The sequence below is a fragment of the Rattus norvegicus genome, chromosome 7, assembly GCF_036323735.1.
Source record: "Rattus norvegicus strain BN/NHsdMcwi chromosome 7, GRCr8, whole genome shotgun sequence".
In the NCBI taxonomy this organism is placed as follows: domain Eukaryota; kingdom Metazoa; phylum Chordata; class Mammalia; order Rodentia; family Muridae; genus Rattus; species Rattus norvegicus.
Genome location: NC_086025.1, coordinates 1126878 through 1150685, shown reverse-complemented (window position 1 = coordinate 1150685; position 23808 = coordinate 1126878). Strand labels below are relative to the sequence as shown.

The window sequence follows — 23808 nt, the reverse complement described above, 5'->3', positions numbered from 1 at the left end:
GGTGTCTTTACAGGAGGCTGCTTCCTAACCACTCCCTTCATTGCCTCCTCTAGGGCTCAGTTCTGACACCAGGGATGGACCACCCCCTCTCTCTCCAGCCTGCCTCCATGATGGGACCTCTTACTCAGCAACTGGGGCACCTGTCACTCAACAGCCTGGGCACGGTAAAGGGTTTTCTGGGATTATTAACCCCTTCGGAATAAGAAGCACCTGTGAAAATGCTCCTTGGCATCAGTAGTTATGCGGAACGCAAGTGTTTCAGGGTCCAAGAAGGCACACTCAGCACTGGGGTAAATGCCTCTAATCCTTGTACTCGGGAGGCTGAGGCAGGAGGACTGTCAAAAGCTCAAGGCCATTGGTAAACCGAAAAGAACCTGTAAGCTGGGAATGTAGCCGCTCTGCCTTCCTGCCTACCTCATACCCGCTTCACAGAACTAAGTGTGGTGTAAACACTTGTGAATTTGCTTAGGTGCCGGTGCGAGTTTCCTAGAACAACTCATCATAACACTAAAAGGAAAGGGATGAAGCCCAGGATTTGTTTAGGCCTGACTGGTGTAGGAGAGCTCATGGTAGGGAAGTGAGAGTGTGGAGGAAGAGACAGGGAAGGAAGGAGGGGTTAACATGTCTCTAGCTGGTGTCCTTGGTACCCCAGGAACATTTTTAAGCAGTACCCACAATAAAGGTCTCTTTTCCAAAGCTCCCAAGGGCTTTGAACTAGCGGGAACCATTGTTTTCTTTCCAGTTCATGCCAGCAGCCGCTGCTATGCAAGGAACTTACATCTCCCAGTACCCAGCTGTGCCTTCTTCCAGTGTTTCTGTTGAGGTAGGAGCTTTGCCGTGAGGCCAGGACACGTCAAGGGCAGATCTTCGTGCTGTGTACTTTCTTCTCTCTCGGTACTGCCGACATCCTCACTGCTGGGTGTGAGGAGTGCAGGAGGAAGGTGTTTAGCCTGCCTGCTCAGTTCAGTTCAGACACGGATGGTGACTGCAGTCGCCTCAATACTCTGAATATGAGCAATTGCTTAAGTATTTTCCAAGGTAGCTGGACCACTTTGTCCTCTTCCCAGCAGCCTGGATGCTGGGTACACACCTGCGTTTGGGGAGTGGCTGAACTGGGGAAGGCTTTAGTGGGCAGTGTGAGTATAGGAATGCTTCAGTAACTTTCTTTGGCCATGACACAGGAGAGCAATGGTCAGCAGAGTCAACTGGCAGTGGAGCCCCCCTCAGACCATGGGGTCTATCCTTTCCAGTTCAGCAAGTAGTGAGGTGAGAACTTTATGGTGGGATGTGCTGCTATGCTGGGCTGGGAGAGGGCTGCTTGCAGCTTGGTTTTGCCTATAGCCACGGGTTAATTAATAGTCACCTCTTCTCCATACCTTCTCCAGCTTATGCCTCCTTTAGGGTCTTTCCCCCATCTTTGTTAAACAGAGATGAACTCTTGGAGATGCTCCTGACTCTAGAAGAGCAAGTTACAAGCCTGGCTGAAAAGTACCGAGCACTAACACCTGGCTGTCATTCCCTCACAGGTCCGGACTTAAAGAAGCTTATGCACTCCTCCTTGGGCTGTTTTCCCATTGCTGATGGAACCTGAGGAACCATGTTGTTTTTCGAATGTGCTACTACATTCAAGATCAAAAAGACTTTTTTCTTTTGCAAAAGAAGTTTCTTGCTTTGTATTTAATTGCAGCGAAACCTTTCTCCTACCCCAAAGACACCAGTTGAGCTGCTTCTCATCTTCAAGAGGTTTGGGTATGTTGGGATTGATTTCTTTAAAAAAGAAGACAAAATAGCAGTGCTGGAAGGAAAGTCAATGAAGGAGCACTGCCTGCCAAGTTTAGTTATGGACTATTTGCAATGTGTCTTAAATATGCAGGTTTAAAATATTTGTTTCGCAAAGCTCTCAGCACCACCCCGACACAGTTTAAGGCAGGGTCTCAGTGCAGTCCAGGCTGGCTTTGAACTCATAGAGATCCTTCCCACTCTGAGTGCACTGCCATGTCTAGTTTTGTTTTTTTCTTTTTAAACTTCTTGTCCACATTGTTCTTTTTCTCATTTCTATTTAGCTGAGCCTGCCTACTTTGCCTTTTTACAATTTTCAACTTTATGAATTTGATTTAAATTTCATGTGGAATTGGGGGAAAGGGAGAGCAGCACACAGTAGAGAGAAGTGTGGGCAGTGGAGGTGGCGTCCCTCTGCCCTCCTGTCCTAGGAGAGACTAGACTTTTAACCTCAGGAGACATGACAACCATGCAGCCTTTGGAAGCCACCTTCAACCAAATCTGGTGGCAAGTGCCACTGAGAAGTATCATCCAGCTTCAGCATTCTGGGACACCTATTCTGCCTCCTGGAGGGTCTTCATCCTGCCCCAGGTCTCATAGCCCCTATGCCCTCCACTTTACCTGGAGATTGTTTTGTCCCAAGAGGCTGCTATCTTGTTCATCATCCTTCATTGCCAAGCCTGGGGATTATCTCACGTGCTTGGTAACTAGTTACAGGCCAAGGATGGTCCTGCACACCTGACAATACAGAGCTCAACCCTACTCGTCCACCCCTTACTCCCTGGCAGTTATCTGGTGTAGACTAAAACCCAGCCCAGCCCAGCACAGCCCAGCCCCGGACTTGGAGCTTGTTATTGTTCATGTCATTGACCAGCAGTGCCATCTGTGACTTTGAATTCGGCCCATTCTGCCTCCTGGAGGACCTTTTTTGCCTGGGTTCTCAGAGCCTCTTTCCTGCTGCACGTGGCTATACTCAATGGTACTCTGCTGAATCACTTAGTTCAGCAGGAGCCATCTTAGCGGGCTCACCCTTGGTTGTATGTACATGCCAAGTACACACCGTTTGAAGGGATGACAGCAAGAACTGTAGTGTGTACTGTGCATGCTTGAGAATTGACTGAGCTCTCTGCAGAGTGCCCAGCCCAGCCCTGGTGTGTTTGGACCCCTTCCCTCCCCAAGGAACCATAACACCGGAAATCATTTTCCTTCTTGTAGAAGGACAGCAGGGTGCTAGGATATAAAAAGGCAATTCTTACAGCAACCTGGCCACTCAAAGGTCAGGAGGGACCTTCAAACATGGCTGACTTTAACTGTTCCCTTCTGCATGAGCTTCCCCACATAATGTGACTTGTTACATATCCCTTCACGCCACAGGTACACATCCAGTAGACACAGTAATGGAGATGAGGAAGTGTGTCCAGAGGCCAGGGTGAAAGAGGAAGGGCTGAGTGTGGTGGTTGTGTCCTGGCCTGACTGTGCTTCTGTGCAGTCTGGACAGTGGAGAGCATCAAGTACATTAAGAGTTTCCTCATTGCCTCCAACCTCAGCAAGTTCATGCCTAGTTACAGTGGCTTCCAGCCCTCAGTGAGAGTCTGGCAAACCCAGAGCTCTGCCCTGTGGACTGGGGAGGCCCAGCTGACAGTCTTGCTGCCACTTCACTGCCTATTAAGACTTGTTTCTTTTTCAGTAGTTCTAAAACAATTTGAATGGCTGACAGGTTTAAAATTTGAAATTACTGTTTGAGGTTTTCCTCTTGCATATACTGGTTAGATTAATCTAGTGTTTCTGGTTAGACAGGTGTGAGCATGGGAAATGAGGGTAACCTGTAATTTTGTTTTTATAGTGCTTGCTAATGGCACCGTGTAATTTCTGCTTGGTGATTTCCATCCACTCTTATTTTCTTCATTATCTCATTACTCGGGAAGGCAGTGACTGGAGACAGGAAGTAGGATGCAGGCCATGAGGGATGAGTTATAAGCCACCTCTCCATCATCCTGCCCAAGGCTCACAACACTATGCTGTGTCTCCTGAATCCCATTTGCATGGAGGCTCGGCACTCCACATCTCGCCTGCACTCATTTTAGTACATTGTGGTTTTGCTTCCAATTAGACAGAGCATTAGACCTCACACCTGGCATGTGATTCTTCATGAGACCCCAGGCCTGCCCCATCTCACTGTCACTGGCATGCATGTGGAACAATGAAAGGGAAAGTGTTCAGTAATAAGGGGTGGCAGTACAGCACATGTGTTATGAGCAGAGGACCAGCTTATTGCCCTTGTACCTGTCCCTCCTGGTCAGGTGGGTACCCCATTTTGTTGCCAAGAACAGTACAGTTGAGTAGGTGGTAGGTCAGAGAGTATGGTGTGTGTAGAGGTAAATCTGTGCTTGTCACAGCAGTTTTTCCCTATCCCATACAAGCCAACCACTGTACTTTGGGGTAGCCTGCCTCTTCCAAGTGCCTCTGGGCTCTGTGAGAGCCTCCCCCCAAGCAGGTAGACCAATTTGTTTCCTCTGCTCTTTGCTGGACCTCCCCAGAGGTGGTCTCCATGTGGCGGTGATGCGAAAGATCAATGTCCTTGTGACCACTGCTCTGACTGTCCAAAATAAGCATTTTCTGTCCAAGCAAATCCCCAAACTTCCTCACCCTCATTACTCAACTACCTCAGTCTCACAGCTCAAGGCACACAAGCACCCACTTGCCTCACATCATCCTCTCCTGCCCTTGTGTTTATGGGCTTGGAGCAAATGCAAAGTCCTCAGTTTCAAAACTCAAGCTGCTCTTCCTGGATCTGCGCCTTCTCTAGTGACACTGGCCCCCAATCACCTACTGGGGGCTTTAGAGAGTGACTCTCCAGGTTGGTCCCTGTAGGACAAGCAGGGAGCTGTGCTGTGCAGTCTGATGCCAGTTTTGGAGCCTCGTTTAAGAGCCCAGAGTGTAGGAGAACTGAGTGGTGGTGGTTTGCAGTCTGAGAGGGCTGGAATGGACGGCTCTGCTCCTGCCCCTGCCCCTCTGGGCAGTCGGATGATGACTTCTGGATGTACTCGTTACCCCAGAGAGAAGCTAATTTATACTTAAAACGCCTTTTGTACACTTCCCCTTTACCCAGAAACCTGTAGTTATGCTCTCCTGTGTCTACATCAACACTACCTCTTGCTCACTCTCCTTGGCTGACTTAGAAGAGCTTTTGCTAACGTACCTCCTATCTTCACCTCTTGTCCATGCTGACGTGCCCATTCCCACCCAACAGCACACAGCTGACTCGGAGCAGGCACTGAGTGTTCTACCACACCAGAAGACCCAGAAAACAGGTCAAGCGGGGAGCCTGACCCACCCAGTCATTATCCTAGGGATGGTAGCGACCTCTGCTTCAGGAGACAGACATGGACCCTCCTTGAGTCTTTATCAAATGTGGCTTTATTCAATGACAAGCACTTTCTACAGCCGCACCTGTGGAACATCACATGGCAAAAACCCGGGTTTGTTTTTTTTTTTTTTCTCTAGACTTTTTTCCTTTTTTTAAACCTTATTAAAAATGAGATTGGTCCTAAAAATATAGAAAGAAATAAATTTAAATTCACAAAAAACTGTACATTATCAAAAAGTCACTAAAACACCACATTTGGTTATATAAAAAGTCCCTTTTGTTGTAAAAGGAACATGGAAACTTGTTGGTGTTGATGGTTTCTTGCTGTTACTGGGGAGGGGACACAAAGGGCAGGGGGAGGGCTGTCTTTTTATTTTTAACCTGCTTTCCCTACCAAATACTCTTTGTCAACAAGAGAAAAGTCCACCTAGCTTGAGGGGCAGTGAAGATGAGGAAAGAAAAGTATGAGAAATGGCCCCTTTGATCACATCCTGCCCCACAATCCCTTCAGCCCCCATTTCTTCAAATCAAGGCTAGGACCTCCACCTTCAGAGTGCCTGGTCCCTAGGGCAGAGGCGGGGCTGGGAGAGGAGCACACAGCAGAGAGCCCAGGCTCCACTGTCCCTCACCTCAACAACGAATGACTCCAGTACACTTTATGCCAGGGGAAACAGTTCCAAACATCTAACACAAAGTTTGTTACAGCGCAGTTATTTAGATAAAATATAAATATTTATGCATAATATAAAGTCAATTCAAATATTCTTCAATCCACCTCTTATTTAAAAGCAAAAAAAAATTCTCAAATAAAATTAAGTTTTGAGGTTTATCGACAGAAAAGGCGACTTTAGAAGTAGGCAACAGGGAGCGCGGTGAGGGTGGGTTGAGAAGAGTGGGGGCTGCACTGCCCTGCTCTTCAGTACTGCTGGAGTACAAGGAATGCTTCGCCTCACCTGGCATCCTCCACCCACCCATGGAACGAACATTGCTTGGATGCCTCAGCTCTCTGCTTAGGCCAGCCAGCAGCCACCTCCCCAGTGCAAGTACCCGTAATTTCTGATGGGAGGGGCTTGGCTGAGCAGGAAAGCAGGGGCCAGTGGCCCATGGCTACAGCTCGGAGTTAGCAGCTGTCCTCTCATGCTGGGGGCTAACCTGGGCTTAGTCACACACAGGGCAGTGGTAGACCCAGATCCTCCTCTCTGCCCATCCTGTGCTCCAGGGTCTCTGCTGCTGGGGAAGGAAGGGGTCCTGGGATATGAAGACGGTGTGCGGAAGGAAAACACAGCTAAACCCAGACACTCATGGTTTAGGGAAGATCCAGTTCTCCCAACAAAAACACAAACCTCAAAGCTAGTAAGAGGAGAGGGAGTTCCTGCTGAAAAGATTGCACAGTTTGAAGAGGCTGGAAAAGAAATGACCATGAGGAGAGCCAGCTTTGCCCCAGAGAAAATAGTTCCTGTGTTTTCCCAAAGACAAAAAGTGATGGTAAGAAACAATGGGAAGGTGGGAATAAACACATGTGGGGGAACAATGGGTCTATCACACTACAGGGTCACACTCACACTCACAACACACACTACCTCTCCCCTCCTCTCTGAGGCCAGTTGACTGCTGCCTGGCCTCCATCTCGGAGGAGCACTCGAACTCAGCAGTCGTTGTCCCTGAGGAGCTCCCAAGAGGGAGGTCTGGGAAGCAGGGGAAGGAGGCTGGAAGGCCTAGGGGTGTCTGCCTGTCTGCCCGCTCCCCAGTCACTGAATTTCAGAGAAGGCTAGAGACTCACAGAAACTCAGCGTGTGAGGAGGAGCCGACACCTTAGAGGGTTACCTATTGGCAGAAGATGAGGACACACAGACAGGGGAGCTCTGAACTTTGTTTTCCACACAAGGGCAAAAAGCCTGGGGAAAGGGAGGGAAAGAAGAACCCGTACACGACAGTCTTACATTACTGGGTGGGACAAAACCCTACAAATAGGGAGGAGTTAGAGGAGGAGGGAGGACTCAACACAGACAAAAGCAGCATGTTCAGGGCCCGGTGTCCGGCTCGACACACCTGGGAGTTAAGTCCACTTTACTGGCCGTCACTGCGGGTCCGCACACAGTACAGAGTGTTTCTCGGTTTCACACATTCACTAGAACTATTGCTATTGTTAAATAACCCCAGGAAGCTGAGGCATCATGGAAAGGGAAGGGAGGAGGCTAGGACAAGGAGGGAGGGCTTCTTTGCCTCTCTCCATTGTAACTCAGGGAGAAAAAACAGGAAAATTCTTTCTTTTTTGGCTTTCTGTCCAGAAGGACCTCATCTCTGCATCTCTTATTTGAGGAGCAAGAGGAGGGAGAAAAGGGATTAGGAAGGAGAGGATGTGGGTGCTGCCGAGGGCAGTCAAAAATCAGCATTGTCTGACTTGAGTCCACCCAGGGCAGCCATCAGCAGGTGAGAACGGCAGGTTTTTGTTTGGAAGGTTGGAGAAGATGCCACAAGGTGACTCCCACCTTCCTTGCCTCATAGATTGGCCTGTTTTCCCTGATAAAATTCCTCCCAGCGGCTCTCAAAGAAGCGGCGCATGATGTGCCCAGCCTTGCCCACTTCAGAGTCATCCTCATTGAAGGTCTGGCAGTTGTCAAAAACCAGCAGGGCATCAGCTGCAAACTCCTCTGAGCTAGTGTACCTGGGCAGAGGAGACAGGCGGGGCTGTGAGCTGTTAGGTCTGAGCTAGTGTACCTGGGCAGGGGAGACGGGCGGGGCTGTGAGCTGAGAGAAAGAAAGGGTGAACCGAGAGAGATCATCTTACCCTCCCCGGAGCAGCCGTTCTCGCATGGTGGAAAAGTCCATAGGGTTCTTGATGACGCGCCGGTACCCACTCACCAAGCGGGGGTTCACAGGTTCTAGGAAAGGCCAGGCTGCATCATGGGACTCCATCTCCATTAGGATGATCCTATGCACACAGAAAGCACACATACACTCACTCTTACAGCCTCTCTGGCACAGAGACAGCCAGCTAGTCCGAGAATCCACTAACTCACTCGCAAAATGTGAGATCACTGTGGTGGCTTCTCATCGAAAGTCGCCGTCTTTTGGAGGGAGATAGCCTGTCTTCTGGGTACTGAGACACTGCTGGGCTTTCTCTATTCCTTGACAACATCCTTCGCCGCCGCCGCCGCCGCCGGCTGTCACCTTCTGTGAAGGTCAGTGGAAAACTACTTTTCCGCTTCTGGCCTCGTTTTAGAGAAGCAGGCCTCTGAGTGTATTCTTCCTCTACCTGCTGAGGAGAGGCCCAGGTAAGCAGCAGTGTGCGGCTGCGCTGGTCACACCCCTGGCTCATCACAATTTTGCTTCCCAAGACTGTGGCTTCCAATGTTCACAGACAAGCCGGCATGTGAACTCATTCAAATAATCAGTGGTAGGGTCAGTAAAATGAATGGTGATCACCACTATTATATATATAGTAATTTCCTATTTACAGAGGAAATGACTGGGGCTTCAAGACTGTAAGTGACTTATTCAGATAAGATTCAACTCAAACATGCTGTCCCAGGCTCATCCCTGGGTAGCAGCACCTGAGGGAAGGGGACATCTGTGGGACTGTTGCTTAAAGACAGATGAAGACATCATGGAGTCCTGTTTGAGAATAGAGATCAGAAAGCAGATGCCTTACCTGGGCCAGACAGACAGCACAGAACCAGTCTCCTTCTGGAACAGCCTCCATCTTGGGCCGATGACAGTAAATGTGGCAGCCTCGGTCACACCCATCACAAAGCAGGAGAAACTCGTCATTGTCACCCTTCCGACAGACCAGACAGGTCACTTTGTTGACAGACTTCTCCCAGGCGATGGACCTTTCCAGCTGGCCCACGCACAGGCACACTTGGGCTGCACTGCGGCACCTCTCAAGTGTCTGCCGCCAGACTCGGACCCGAGGCGTGATCTCATAGGATCTGTAGGGAAAGGGGTGAGTGATCCTAGCGTGAGGAACAGGACTTTGTCGTCCCTGTCCCAAGTCAGCACAGACAGCAGGAGTCACTCACATCTCAGTCGTGGCACTGTCAGGCTCACCACTGGGTGTGCTCAGGAGGGCCTTCTCCACTACCACCTCGTGAGCTGCCCACAAAGGCTCCCGCAAGTACCGCCGCTCCACGTTTTGCTCCAGAACAGCCAATCGCATCACAGCGAGGTCCAGAGGGTTGGTGTTCTGCCGCTGAGGCACTGCTCCTTCCCTGCCCCGACCCCTCCAAGGGATGTCCTCCTGAGAGTCAGGCAGATGCTCACAGTAGGTCAAGTCTTCTCTGGTGGAGTCTGGACTAGGGCATGTCCAGCCCTTCCGATGGGAAAGAGAAACAGAACACATTTTAAAGGGAAACATTTCATGTCATGGTAGATCACTCAGGAAGAGGAAACCAAGGGCTTGTCCTGCCACCTTCCCCCAGCCAGGTGCGTGGCTCATGTTTGCAATCCCAACACCTGGAAGGCTAAGACAGAAAGAAAGCCTTGAGTCCCAGGCCACTCTGAGCTAGAGTAAAACCCTGTATCAAAAACTAGAACCTAGGGCTGGAAAGAAGGCGCAGTAATTAAGAGTACAGACTATTTCTCAAAGGGACCTAGGTTCAATTCCCAGAACACACATCATGGGGTTCATAACTGTCTCGAAGGCCAATGCGAGAGGATCTGACACTTCTGGCCTGGGAGGACACGGCACACATGTACTACATAAACTAAGTGCAGGCAAAACATCCACACACATAAAAATAAACAAAAACAAAAATTAAAATCAAATCCTCCCCTAAACAACTCGCTCCCCAATGCCGACCCCAGGTACCCGAATCTGCAGATCAGAGAGGACGACTCGCCGTTCTAGCTCCTCCACCCACTGAAGCACAGCCAGGTCTGTCTCGAAAGTTTTCTCTTTGGGGGACCAACTCATAATTCCTTCTTCCAAGGCAGGCAGCTGACTGGGCTCAAAGATGGGGTCTAGGAAGAGAGTAGTCCATAAAGGCCTGTGCACAGCAGCTCCTCTAGACCAGGTTGGGGTCGAGGTCTTACTTACCAGTTAAGGGCTGCAAACAAACCTCCTGCAAAAAGTCCTTGTGCTTACTAAGATGTTTGTGAAGCGCCTTCTCCCGGATGCCTCGGGGATGCAGCGCCTTGAGCAGGACATCCAGTGTCTCAGGATCTCGGATCCACCACCAGCCTGAGCACATATCTATGTACAGAGGATAAGCACATGGGCCAAGGCATGGGAAGCAGGCACCAGGCACACGGCCCACAGTGGAGACTGTAATTACCTCCATGCTTACCCCGTCCTAGCCAAGCTTGCTCACCAGGGGGGATAGGCTGGGCTGTCAGCTGGGTTAAGTAATGTTGCTCCACCTGCTTGAAGAACTTGCTAGGAGGTCTCCCTCTCCGTTTTGGTTGTCCCAGCCCTGTGGGACTCTGTGGTATTTCTTCAGAGTCCCCAGATAGCCTCTTAGGGCCCCCTCCAGGTAAGTGGGTGAAAGAAAGCTGCACTGGAGAACAAGGATTGGCAGCACCTGGTGTATTCATCTACAAATCAGAAGACATGAAGGAGTTTACATCTTTCCTACTTCAGGCTACAGCCTCACAGCCAGATATGGGAGCCTGGGGCAAGACAAAGAGCAGTTTGATTTGGCTACTTACTGGTTTAGAGGAGGCAGGCAGCTGGAGGGAGGGAGTAGGTTGGTCCTCAGACACTGCAGGAGGTGGTGTAGGAGCAGCATCACAGGGTATCTGGGCTGAGAAGTTAAACCACGGACCTTGAGGACCAGGGCAGGGTTGTGTCTCATCAGGCTCTGGCTCCTCTAAGGACTGAGATGGAGCAGAGTCTAATTTTCCGGGGCTGCTATCAGGCGTGAGGACTGAGCTGCTCAACAGGGAGTTGTGGCTCTGAGTCTGGCTCAGCCAAGACAGGAAGGCAGACTGGCTGAGGTCGTGCTGGCTCTGACCCAGAGAGAAAGGGGAACCTTCCGGTTCTAGGAACCCGTTACTTGACTGAAGATGAGGCTGGATAGGAGTCTGAGGCTGAGGCTGAGGCTGGGGCTGAGGCTGGGGCTGAGGCTGAGCTCTTGGGTGAGCTTGAGACTGGGCTTGTTCTGAATCATGTTCTCTAATGGTGGACTTAAGGTGCTGAGGCTGCAGAGACCCTGGCTTAGGTTTTCGAGGTCGCCCTCGGGACCGGGCAGGAGAAGTAGAGGTGGTAGAGCCCGTTGGCTCCCTCTTTACAGAGACTTGGGCAGAGCTGGGCGTTGAAGTGACTGCTTCCATCAAGGACTCGGTTTCTTGCTTTATTCCATCTTCAGTAACTGGAAAGAGAAACACAGAGCATAAGACTGATACACACAGACTGTTGTAGAGTGGAGAAGAATGAGGTCTATGAACAGAACATCCTTGCTTTTTTTTTTTTTTTTTTTGGAGCTGGGGACCAAACCCAGGGCCTTGCGCTTGCTAGAAAAAAAGGAAAAAAAAATTTTGCTTTTTCAGATCTGCTGATTATCACCCTTACATGCCCATGAACAGAGTATCTGAGGAAGAAACCATTTGTTTGTTTTGAGATAGTCTGTCACCGTGGCTGGCCATGATATCAAAGGATCACCTGGCCTCTGCCTCTCCCAGGAAGAATCTTTTGCTATAAAGATGTCTAACCACAGCATAATCTTAAACGTCTTCACTGAGGAATGACGCTGGCTGAGCACTCTTTCCTAAGACAGTCTGGCTTTGAGCTCCAGAGCCTCTTGCTGCAGCCTCCCAAGCTCTGGGGTCAGTGTTCATCAAAATGCTCAGATCAGTCCTCTTTTCTATGTCTGGGATCAACCCCAGAATATTGTGTTAACACCTGCCAAGAAGCTACACCTAAGGTCTATTAAGCACTAAAGAGTATAAACCCATTATAATTTTTTGTAGTCTTTGAAAGAAATTAATTATGTGTATGTGTGTGCAGGTGCCTGTGGAGGCCACAGGGACTGAATCCTTGAAGTTACAGGTGGCTGTGAGACGTGTGGTGCTGGGAACCCAACTCAGGTCCTCTGGAAAAGCAGTGCATGATCTTAACCTCTGCCTTCTCCAGCCCCAGTCCTCAGCTGCCTTATGGAGTACATCTAGTATAGCATGTGGCTGCTGTGTGACAGCAGAGGTAGCCTGACTCTTCAGTCAAAGCCCAGAAGGACTAGGAAGGAAGCAAGTGCTCACTTTTGTTTGGACTTCGCCCCAAGCTCCCACAGTTGCACCTACCTGCACTCCCCTCTGATCCTTCCACAAAGATACCAGCAAGACACGGTAAGACCCAGTAATGGCGTCTAAAGCGGTCTTGACCCAAGGACACTGCCCGAAGCATCTGGGACGAGTGAAGCAGTTTTTTTCTAAAGAAGAGCTGACGCTGGATAGGAATTGAAAAAGAATAAAAACCATTTCCATCGTGGCCTGATGAATTTTAGTATCTGGGAGAGAACTGAAGCTTATCAACTCCCCTACATAACTGATATCATCTGAAGAAAGTGATCAGTTCTTACCCAACCCACATTCCCAAGTCTTGTGAGACTAAGAACTGTACCTTACTGAGTTTCTCTATCTGGCGCTCTAGCTCTGGGATGCTAGATGCTGCAACATCAACCTGCACAGAGACGAGCAGATAATGAGAAAAGGAGAGCTGCCAGATCCAAAAACGAAAAAGTGAACTTTCCAACCCCCTCTCCTTCCACTTTGGTCTGCACCTCCCCATCTCTTCGACCCCTGCGGCCATGAACAGCTACTGTATTTTCCTCCTCTTCCTCCTCTTCTATGCCACTGGTCTCCTCCATGATCCGAGAGCTGCGCCTCCGTCCCAGGCTGTCATCTACCCCTTCCATCATAACTTCAGGCCGCCCAGTTCGCTTGGCTAGGGCAGTTTTCAGTCTTAAGAAATAGAGATTAGGAGAAGACTCTGGTGAAGAATAATATAATGCCAAAAAAGAAACACTTGAAATTTGCATTTTCCAGAGCCCTGGCTAATGCCTCACCCTCCCTCTGGGTTCTACTCTGTCCTGCCCCTACCTCCGGAGTCGGCCTTCAACAATCCATTTGTTTTTCCTGTAGCTAGACATGTTCTCCAGAGTCTTGTCAATCTCACTGCAGGGGAACATGGGGTGATTTTTGAAGGAGAAGTGGCAGAGCAAAGAAGAAAAAAAGAAAGATAGATAGATAAAGGAGCTGTGGGAATTTTCAGTCCAGTTCAAACAGAATGAATGACAAAGGCAGGCTTACAATAAGTCTATGCCAAGTCATTCCAGCATCCTCAGAGAAGAAAGATCAAGCAACAGACACATCCTCCCCGGGACTTCTGCCTAGCCGCCCCCCCCCCCCCCCCGCCACACACACACACACACACACACACACACACACACACACACACACACACACACGGCCCAGGACTGACCGTTCCCACCCAAGCTCTCACTTGATGACAATGGTGGAGCCGTTGAGCTCATGCACAAGGAAGGCTAGGACAGAAGCCTTCTGCTGAGGCGGCTGGGCCTGAAAAGGCTGAGTTCGCAGACTGTCACAGAAGGACGGCTCCACTCTGTATGCCATGAGGAAGCAGCGCAGTACCTCAGACACATTGTCTCTGGTCAATGGGATCTCTGACACCTTCTCCCCCAGGATCTTTAGGGACTGTTTGGAAGGAAGCATAGTGGAAATGAGAAGGGAAATAGGAACAACTCAAGTTGGGGAAACTGGGAAAATCTCAGGGTTAAGAGAAAGGAACGAGGTTAGCAAGACGGCTCTGGCAATCATGAAACGTGCCATTGAGTCTGATGTGAATACCTTTAATTCCCAGACACACTTGATGGAAGAACTGATTCCCCTCAAGTTGTCCTGTGACCATACACATACATGCATGCAAGCACACACACAATAGATAAATATAATTTTAAACACTTTAGGATTTCAGAGAGAGAGCTATTCCTCTTCCTAGGATACAGTCTGGTTCTAACCCCCACATGGCCGTTTACAAACTGTCTATAATGCAGCTACAGGGGACCAACCTTGTCTTCCGACTGCACTGTCACCAGGCACACACACCACACACATGTGTATGCAGGCAAACACTCAACTGTGTAAAATAAAACTAAACCTTAATAATACATTTTTAACCCACCCTTCCTTTTTGTGGGGGGTGGGGAGCTCAGGGACTCTCTATGTAGCCTGGGCTCTCCTGGAACTTGGCTCTGCAGAACAGGCTAAAAAAGGCCCACCTGCCTCTGCCTCCCAGTCACTGAGACCAAAGGTGTGCACTACCACAGCTAGCTATAAGAAATTTATTTGTGGGGGCTGGGGATTTAGCTCAGTGGTAGAGCGCTTACCTAGGAAGCGCAAGGCCCTGGGTTCGGTCCCCAGCTCAAAAAAAAAACAAAAAAAAAACAAAAAAAAAACAAAAAAAAAAAAAAAAGAAATTTATTTGTGGGAAAAAAAGAGAAAAAGAATGAAAGTTGCAGGACATGGGCTGAGGAGATGGCTCAGCAGTTGGGGCGGTGGTCGATGGCTTGCTTTCCCAGAGGACCTGGGCTAAATTGCCAGCATCCATACGGCAGCTCACAACTGCCTGTAACTCTGAATCTCAGGGGATCCAACAACTTTTTGTGGTCTGTGTAGTACCAGGCACATACGTACACAGACAGGTAAAACATGTCTACACATAGAATAAATAAAAAATTAAGGAAAAAAGTTACTAGAAAAAGGTGAGGGGTTGGGGATTTAGCTCAGTGGTAGAGGCCCTGGGTTCGGTCCCCAGCTCCGGAAAAAAAAAAAGAAAAAGAAAAAGGTGAAAAGGGAGATTGAGAGATGGCTCAGTAGTTAAGAGCACCGACTGCTCTTCCAGAGGTCCTGAGTTCAAATTCTAGCAACAACATGGTGGCTCACAACCATTTGTAATGAAATCTGATGTCTTCTTCTGTGTCTGGAGACAGCTACAGTACAGTGTACTCCCATACATAAAATAAATAAATCTTAAAAAAAAAAAAAAGGAAAAAGAAAAAGGCGAAAGACAACAAAAAGAAACTGCAAAGTAAGAAAAAGAAAATGAACAAAGGAAGCCTTGCAGAGAAAAAGGCATAGAAAAGCTAGAAACAGGAAGCAGCTACATTTCCCTTACTTCTGTGGGTTCTTTTTTTTTTTTTGAGCTGGGGACCGAACCCAGGGCCTTGCGCTTCCTAGGTAAGCGCTCTACCACTGAGCTAAATCCCCAGCCCCACTTCTGTGGGTTCTTTAAGGGAAGCTTTTAAGTGTTCTCAAAGAGAGAGCTAAACTATATGTAACACAGGCCTGGGAACGCTCACCTGACAGTAGGAGGGCAAACCAGGATCGTGAAGTGCAGCCTTCAGGAGCCGGACCAGCAGGTCCTGCACTTTGTCCAAGCTGTCACCTTGACATAAGAGCCCCTCCTGCAGGACTCCGAGACTAGGAACATCTTTGGTAAGGTCAAAGCCTAGCACTTTGCCAAAACTGTGCAGGAACTCCACGATGGTCAAGCAATCTGAGAAAGCCCTGCTGGACAGTGTCAAACCAGGGATGCGTGTGAAGTCAGGCAGGGGCTGGAGAGAGAAAAGCACATGGATATCCTGTTTGACTTACCAGGAGGCACTATCTAGATATTGTCCTTCTGGTAATAGAAACGTCCTCACAACTGGCCCTTCCATGACCCTTAATACCTGGTGGTCAGCCAGACACATATCCTCCGTGGGCTTCTTCATCTCCTCCAAGATGACCTGCTGCCTCTGCCGCTCCTCCAGTCGCCTCTGTGTAGCTCTACAGGATGGCCTGGCTCTGGGCTCTTCCTTTCCCTTCACTTTTACCTTTTCTTTCTTTTCCCTCTTCACCTTTTCCTTCAGCTTCTCCTGCTTTGTCTTCATCTTCTCTTTCTCAGCCTACCCACCCAGGGAGAAAGGACAAACAAGTACGTGCATAAGGACACCTGTCTAGCTGCGCCCAATCCTAGTTCCTCACAAACTCGAGTCTAAAATGTAACTGTAACACTGACTGACATGGTGTGTTTAGACAATCTCTGTGGTGCTTTACAATCAGACTTGAGAGATGGGAATTTAGCTTTGTGGTAGAGTGCTTATCTAGCATGCACAATGCACCTTGGAAAAAGAATCACACTTGGGACACGTATTGGTGTAGATACCTTGAACTTCCTCTTAGTGTCCTTCGGCTTTGAGTTCTTGGTGTCTTGCTTCCTCTTGTTTCTGGCCTGTAAACCATAAGGGAAGTCATTTCTCCTCAAACTCTGAAAGCACCTTTGCTTGGGCTAGGATTTGAAAATAGGAGAGGGTGCTGGGGAGGAGAGGTGGGATGGGACTATAAGGAGTTAGCAATGGCTCCAGTCTCCCGCCCTAGAGATGCCCATGTTGTCTTGATCAAGCCCACTTTAAATCGAGCCTAGGGAAGCCCACTGAATGAGTGACAGACAGTAAGGGTGGAAATTCGGGGACGGGTTGTGCGGCAGGCTGATAGCCCTCACCTGCCCTTGGACAGGAGGCTGACTCTCTCCCCGCTGAACCTTCTGCCTCACCTTCTTTTTGCTCTTAGTCATCTTTGCTTTATCTTCCTCACTCAGTGTTTCTGTGACGGCAGGAAGGAAATTCAAAGAAGTGAGAGAGAAAACCATGCGTGGCACCCACAGCAGTGCATGCCTATTACAAAGTTGGCTTCTCCTGCAGCACTAGAACCAAGGTTTTTTGGTTTTTGTTTTGAGTAGACATAATAAAACATTTAGGAGATACAGCGGTGTGAGAGGCCTCTGCTGAGGCAGCTGCACAAAGTGCTCCAACAGTACTGCCAGCCCAGGAGCCACAGACTCACTCCATCTCAACTGCCTCGCAAGTGGCCCAGCTGATGGAAAGGTGGCTACAACTGCAGAATGTCTTTATAACCTGTCGTTCCCCCGGCTATGCAGATGTGTATGCAATACACAGACTGATGCACACTGCCTGACTTTAGTGTAAAGAGAGCTGAGAACAGAACCAGGATTCTAAACTGTCAGGGAAAGAGGATACTACTGTTTTATAATACTGACATCTTTAGTGTACACTAGAATGATAATGGACTCTATCAGAGAATCAGCTCACTACTGTCAGAGCCAGTGCTTATGCTCAGCTTCCACAGCTCAATCCACTGAGAGATCTGAATCAAAGTATACATCTGCAAATAATTCTAACACTTTGACCTGACAGTACCTATTCCTTCATTTCTGATACATAAACATCACCATACATTTTTTTAAAGAATTATTTATTAAGGGTTGGGGATTTAGTTCAGTGGTAGAGCGCTTGCCTAGCAAGCGCAAGGCCCTGGGTTCGGTCCCCAGCTCCGGAAAAAAAAAAAAAGAATTATTTATTTATTATATGTAAGTACACTGTAGCTGTCTTCAGACACACCAGAAGAGGGCATCAGATCTCATTACAGATGTCTGTGAGCCACCATGTGGTTGTCACCATACATTTTTACAGGGACCTTTTAAACTATTAGGGGCAAATAAATCACTTAATGTTTTTGTTAAGCTGGGCAGTGGGAAAACACCTCTAATCCCAGTGCTTGGGAGGCAGGAGCAGATATCTGAGTTCAAGGCCACCCTGGTCTACAGAGTGAGTTCTTGAGCTCACAGGGCTTCACAGAGAAACCCTGTCTCAAAAACAAAACAGAACAAAACGAAAGCTTTTGCTGAGATGAAGATGAGTTGGAGGGATGCTCAGCTGTGAAGAGCTCTTCCTGCTCTTGCACAGAACATGGAGTCCATTCCCAGTTCACAACCAACCTCAAGTTGAGTTCTAGGGAATCTCACGCCCTGCTATGGCCGTCACAGGTACCTAGGTAATGCCTAGGGCAAAACACTTCTACACAGGCTGGGATTTTAGTGTTTACAGAGGACTTGCTAGACGAATGTTTAAAGTCCTAGATTGGTCCTCAACATGGGAGAGAAAAAAAGATACAGCCAGAAAGAGCTAGGACTGTGAATGGAATTTTAAAAACTATTTCGTATTCTGCACACTGCACAGTGGATGCATTTTTAAGCAATGTTTATTTAAAAAAATTAAGACATTTTCCTATTTATCTATCCCACTAAAGTAGTGTTCCAAAAACCTTTTGGATTCAGGTGTGAATTGAAGACGCTACAATATAAATCACGGAAATTATATGAAAAAATTCAGTCTAAGCAAAGAGCTGATAGACAAGAAAAACCATAGCAGCCTTCTCCTTTGGCCATTACTGTATGTGGGAATAACCCACAACTCAGAAGGAAGAAATTGCCTGGGGGTAAAAAAGTAGCAAAGAGCTGGGGTTCTATTCACACCTTCCAAGGAGCGAGAATGGATTTAGGTTCATTTGTCCAAATGTCAGTCCTTCCTGGGAAAACCGGTATCAGCAATTCAGCAACAGCTCCTGAAGGAGCAGGGTGTCTGAGCTACAGTCACACTGTACCTTGGGTTTCCAGTTTTTTTGGAAGTCGGTTGTCCGTTTCAGTCAGCAGTCCAGGCACTTGGACCTTAGGAGGCCGGCCCCGGCCCCGCCTCACTCTGGGGACCTCCTTGTCCTTGTCCTTGCTCTTCTCACTGTTTCGAGGTCGGCCTCGTCTGCCAGTGATGGCTTGAATCCTGGAAGGAATCTCCTCTGCTGACAACTGGACCCATTGCAAGCCCTAAAGGAACAGGGACACTGAGCTATGAGGAGACAGTGATCTGTGCAGGTCACTAAGCCCTCTAAAGTGTCCCATACTCCTTGGGCTACCTAACTCCATAAAAGGAAGTTATAATTTGTTCCCAACTATCTAATCCTTTGGCCAGCACCTCTGGTGTATCTCTTTCTTCAAAGAAATCTCCAACAGGCATTCGGGGGCTGAAGCTGAAGTGCTCTCGGCGGACACTGTGCACCACATTTCGGCTCAGGTACTGAGAGGAAAAGTGAATGGCATTAGTGAAGTCATAGCTACTACACGGCCTTGTCAGCAGCAGCACATGCCCCAAAGGAGAGAATGCTGCCTGCTCTCCTGGGACCCAAGAAAAAGGCCTTTTTAAAAATAAGCTACCACTGCTCTTACCTTGATAACTTCTGGAAATTGCTTCATTCTCTTCCCACAGGGGCCATAATACCAAGTCTCCCCCTGCCACCGATGGCTGCCCTTCTTAATGCGCACTTCTCTTCGCCACCTGCCAGAGAAGCACATGGGCCCTGCCACCAGGTCACACCACTACCCACTCCCATGCCACCCAGGAGCCAAGCCCACTGAGTAGATTCCCCCTCCAGCTGTCTCACTAGCCCTGCATGCAGTCAGTCCTACATAATCCTGTATACAGAAACAGGCACACAGTGTCTGAGTCGAAGACAGTATTTCAGGAGGAAACTCTGCACTAAATGGCAGATATGTACTAAGACCCCCCCCACCCTTTTTGTAAAGCTACTGAAACGAGAGTTGGGATTCCTAACTGCCCTGGCTCAGTGCAGAACAAAGTATAAGAGGAAGCCTGGAGGGCTGGAGAAATGGCTCAGCGGTTAAGAGTTCTGACTGCTCTTCCAGAGGTCCTGAGTTCAAATCCCAGCAACCACATGGTGGCTCACAACCATCTGTAATGGGATCCGATGCCCTCTTCTGGTGTGACTGAAGACAGCTACAGTGTACTTATATATAATAAATAAATAAATTAAAAAAAAAAAAAAAGAGGAAGCCTGGAGCTGATGCCATGAAATGACTAAGTAGGCTAGGTTCTAGTCAGTAACTATGCTCTTTGAGCAGTATATTATAAAACTCAGCCTTATCCTTGTCTTAAATATTGCAGTAGTACTAAGACTTGGTGGCATCAAGTAGCCTAGAAAATCTAGGCCTCTAACAACCTTTAGGTTGGTCACTAAAGTACAGTTACTGCTCTGGACCTTAACTCTCCAGAGAACATGAAATCCATGCCACAGAACCACCTAAGCTCACTGGTAGGAAGCCTCCTCCCTTTACTGCTGCCTTCTTCTCTACTGAAACAGTTCTATCTAGCTCTTCTGGATACTTGGGCCTTAGTCTGGAAAAGGATAAAGACCAAGTAGCCAAAAGATGGACAAAGACTTGTGAGGGAGACAGACACTAAGAAGAGAGAACTGGTCTGGAGTGACAGCCCAGCAGTTAGGAGCATTTGATGCTCTTCCAGGAGGCCTGAGCTCAGATTCCAATATCCACAACAGCCTGTGACTCCAATACACTCCTTGCTGTCCTGTAGTCTGTTCCTGTCCGGGCCAGTCCTCTCCCACCGAGATGAAGAGAGAGGAGCTCCTTTCTTTCTATCACTCATTGAGCTTGTGGAGGTCAAAGTGTGTAGCCATCTAGAGCATTTACCCATGTTGGAGGGGAAGACGAACTTCTTCTGGGGTAGCAATATGTCTCTTCAGTACATCACCTAGAAAATAAGACCAGAGGCATCAAGATAAGAAGTCAAGCAAAGCTACTGGACAGAGCACTTGGGAGGCAGAGGCAGGCACAGCTCTTTGAATTGGAGGCCAGCTTGGTCTACATAGCAAGTTCCAGGCCAGTCAAGGCTACATACTGAGACCCTGTCTCAAAAAACAAAAATATTAAAAAAAAAAAGTTAGTGACAGGTTAGTAGAAAAGGTCAGGCGCCATATGTGACATAAGCTTCTGCAGAGACCAGGCAGGTAGGACAGAGTGTGGATACTCACCAATCCCAGATCCTGCAACTGCTTCTCCAGCCATCTCTTCCTGACCAGCACAAGCTCCAGGGGCACTGCTACCATCTTTACTAGCTGTGGAGACTGTCTGCAAGGCAGCGGGTGCAGAAGGCTCAGGGGAACCTGGAGGAGAAGTCACGGGAGCCGCCATAGAAGCTTCCAAAGAGATGGCTGGGAGAGCAGGTGAGGAAGCTGGAGAGACTGCTGGGAAGACTTCAGGAGGGATAGGCGAGGATGCTACTGGAGATGCGGCTGGAGAGATTTCTGCAGATGCTGCCAAGGAGGCTACTGGGGAGGCTGTTGGTGAGGCTGCTGGATGTAGCTGAATACTAGGTGGCTGGTCGGGGGCTGGCTCAGTCAAGGAACGTTGGAAGTTTGAAGACTGGGTCTCCATTTCTTCCTGTTCAGAGTCACTGCAACTGTTCAGTCCAAAGCTATTATCTATAATGCAAAGGACAGTGTAAGTAAAAGAACGTCTCAGGTAAACGAATTTATCCAATCAAACCTGCACCATGGTAAACATGGTTATTTTAAGGTCTTTTAGGGAGAAAAGCAGCACCCACACAAGTGGGTGACTCACAACCTTCTGGACTGCCAGTCCCAATGGGTGTGGAGACAGCCTCCTTCTTGTGGTCTCCAAGGGCACCAGATGCACACGAAACATAGATATACACATATGAACACTCATACACACAAAATTACGTTTTAAAAAAGCAGTGCTGCCTCTTTCCTTATTCCATTGGCTTTCCTGAAGCCAGAAAGGCCTCTGACCTTTTTCCTTGACAACATCCAAGTCTCTCAAGTTTTGCACAGGGCAAAGTACCATGGCCGAGGCTTTTTTATTCCCACCAGACACCATCTCAGTTTGTCAGCAGGGAACCCCGCCATACTTCCCATTTAAGGGTTTAATTATGGAACCCATTCTCTCACTGTTTTTGCAGGTGAGAACTTTATTTGTCCTACCTCTCTCTTTACTTACCTTGCAAGACAGACTCCCCTAAGACAGGTGGGGAGGTAGGACTGACAAAAATGGAGGCTGATGTTTGGCTGTCCTCTGCCAGGAGACTGAAGGCATTAGCATTACTGAGAGCAGGGCAATCGAGGGCAGAGATCACAGGGTTGTCCTCCAGAGGGAGCTTGTCTTCTGTACCCATCAGCTCTGTGTCATCTATACTATAAAGTCCTTCACTCACTGGCTCTGTTTATGGGGGTAAAAAATAAATAAAAAAGCCGAACATTAAAGAAGAAAGTCATATTTTTCTAAGACTCCCAAATATTTCTACTTTTTTAGTGTATGAATTGGGGAAGCAAGCAAGAAAGGGTTTCTAGCTCAGACTAACTTGAAACTCACTATGAAGTTCAGGATCCTGTCAAAGTCACAACCCTGCTTTGTCAGCTACCCTACCACTCAATACATTAATATAAACTAGGGGAACATACAGCCTTCTTAAAGCAAAGTCAGGAGACTGTGAAAATGAAGGTAAAGATACTGACTGGATATCTACCCCATAGATCCTTATAGAAATCTAACATTTATCATAAAATAGGCTTGTTTTTATATTTAATTGGGAAATGTTTTCTATTTAGTTAGAACCCAAATAACACCACTGTGTGGTAGTCATAGCCTATTCAGTGAATGATTGCAGCCCAGGGCTCACGGCCAACTAGAAGACAGAATAAGCCTGGGAAGTGGACCAATGCGCCTGAGTAAAGTGGGCCCAGGGAGTAGCATAGACTATGGTGTACTAAAGGTTTGCCAACAAATAAGCCCAACACCCCAGATTCCTTAAAACATTCCTTGATTTTCCAATTTTCCCAGGTAACGGGTTGGTTACCCTCTGCTCAGGTCAGCACAACAAGGAGCCCCTTGCAGAGCCCACCTGCTGCCAGAGAGTCAAAGGGCTCGAGGGAGTCTTCACTGAGGATTGGAGTGTCTTCCAGTTGCTCAGGAAGATGTGAAGGATCATCCAGACAGCTCACTGTGGGGTCAGGGACCAGGACCGAGACTTCTTGGTGCAAAGACTCCACAGAGGAGACAGAACCATTGTAGCCACACATCTTTAGTTCTAGGCAATCCCAGGAGAGACCGAAAGTCAAAACTGAAGCCTTCAGTTTAGCTATACTGGGTGTATAGCAGGTGTCCAGGCAACTATTTAATGAAGTCCACATATGCACACAGTATGGACTGCTCTTCCCTAAATGGACCTCCCACAGCCATATTGGTGCTCAAATCTGTTAAACATTCTCTTAATAAACTCTAACTTTGCTTTAAAAACAAGATGTTCATTCAATCAACCTTTATTTCTAGCTATATGCTAGGAACAGATCCTATCCAGGTATATTCCTAAAACAAATTATACATCATGCAAAGAGGAAGAAAGAGTAGGCCTAAGACAAGAGTCTATCATATACTTATTTTTCCCAACAAGTGGAACAGAAAAATTATTTCTTTTTTTAATATAGGGTAGCCACCCTTATATTGATTATAAACTACATTTTTTTTTTTTTTTGGTTCTTTTTTTTGGAGCTAGGGACCGAACCCAGGGCCTTGCGCTTCCTAGGTAAGCGCTCTACCACTGAGCTAAATCCCCAGCCCCAAACTACATTTTTTTTAATCTACTTTTAGGGAAACAAAAAAGATTGTCATTATTAATATAAACCAAAAAAAAAAAAAAAAAGGAAAAAGATTAAAAAAAAGAAAGAAAGGGAGTTTAATAGACAAACAATGATGCACTCAGACTATCTTCTTCTCAGGTTTATAAGCTAGTCACTACTATGGGTGAAGTCAAAACTGAAGCTCCCACGTTAGCTGTACCAGGTGGCTACAGCAAGTGCTCAGGCAACTCTTTCAAGCGACACCTATTCCAGCCCCAGCTAGGATATCTTCATGGCTTAGTGCTCTCTGTTTATGTTGTTGCCATTTCATCTACTTCAGAGGAAACCCTGACCCACCCACCCTT

At 47.9% G+C, this 23808-nt stretch overlaps 2 protein-coding genes across 26 annotated transcripts in view; one reads left to right on the top strand and one right to left on the bottom strand.

Moving 5' to 3' along the window:
• Rbms2 (RNA binding motif, single stranded interacting protein 2) overlaps window positions 1-5446 on the top strand; it is a 56451-nt gene extending 51005 nt beyond the window's left edge. For 9 of the 14 annotated variants that reach the window (XM_063263087.1, XM_063263086.1, XM_006240744.5 and 6 more), the window contains 4 exons: window positions 54-164; window positions 743-823; window positions 1182-1266; window positions 1527-5446. In XM_063263087.1, the coding sequence (XP_063119157.1) occupies window positions 54-164; window positions 743-823; window positions 1182-1262 (273 nt within the window). In that variant the 3' untranslated portion in view covers window positions 1263-1266; window positions 1527-5446. The remainder of the gene's footprint in view (window positions 1-53; window positions 165-742; window positions 824-1181; window positions 1267-1526) is intronic. The other 5 variants (XR_010052944.1, XR_001838668.3, XM_039078544.2 and 2 more) reach the window with 3 other exon arrangements.
• The window catches only part of Baz2a (bromodomain adjacent to zinc finger domain, 2A), a 38131-nt gene continuing 19501 nt past the window's right edge, over window positions 5179-23808 (bottom strand). For 7 of the 12 annotated variants that reach the window (XM_039078958.2, XM_063263394.1, XM_039078962.2 and 4 more), the window contains 25 exons: window positions 22729-22914; window positions 21828-22046; window positions 20840-21289; window positions 20499-20559; window positions 19221-19329; window positions 18970-19071; window positions 18605-18821; window positions 16647-16747; window positions 16311-16376; window positions 15835-16050; window positions 15463-15717; window positions 13584-13798; window positions 13181-13255; window positions 12862-13042; window positions 12702-12761; window positions 12383-12527; window positions 10796-11457; window positions 10435-10681; window positions 10185-10340; window positions 9957-10108; window positions 9169-9458; window positions 8799-9078; window positions 8167-8405; window positions 7935-8078; window positions 5179-7811 (listed from right to left, as the gene is read on the bottom strand). In XM_039078958.2, the coding sequence (XP_038934886.1) occupies window positions 7646-7811; window positions 7935-8078; window positions 8167-8405; window positions 8799-9078; window positions 9169-9458; window positions 9957-10108; window positions 10185-10340; window positions 10435-10681; window positions 10796-11457; window positions 12383-12527; window positions 12702-12761; window positions 12862-13042; window positions 13181-13255; window positions 13584-13798; window positions 15463-15717; window positions 15835-16050; window positions 16311-16376; window positions 16647-16747; window positions 18605-18821; window positions 18970-19071; window positions 19221-19329; window positions 20499-20559; window positions 20840-21289; window positions 21828-22046; window positions 22729-22914 (4994 nt within the window). In that variant the 3' untranslated portion in view covers window positions 5179-7645. Of the gene's footprint in view, window positions 7812-7934; window positions 8079-8166; window positions 8406-8798; window positions 9079-9168; window positions 9459-9956; window positions 10109-10184; window positions 10341-10434; window positions 10682-10795; window positions 11458-12382; window positions 12528-12701; window positions 12762-12861; window positions 13043-13180; window positions 13256-13583; window positions 13799-15462; window positions 15718-15834; window positions 16051-16310; window positions 16377-16646; window positions 16748-18604; window positions 18822-18969; window positions 19072-19220; window positions 19352-20498; window positions 20560-20839; window positions 21290-21827; window positions 22047-22728; window positions 22915-23808 lie in introns of those variants that run through there. The other 5 variants (XM_039078960.2, NM_001107158.2, XM_039078959.2 and 2 more) reach the window with 4 other exon arrangements.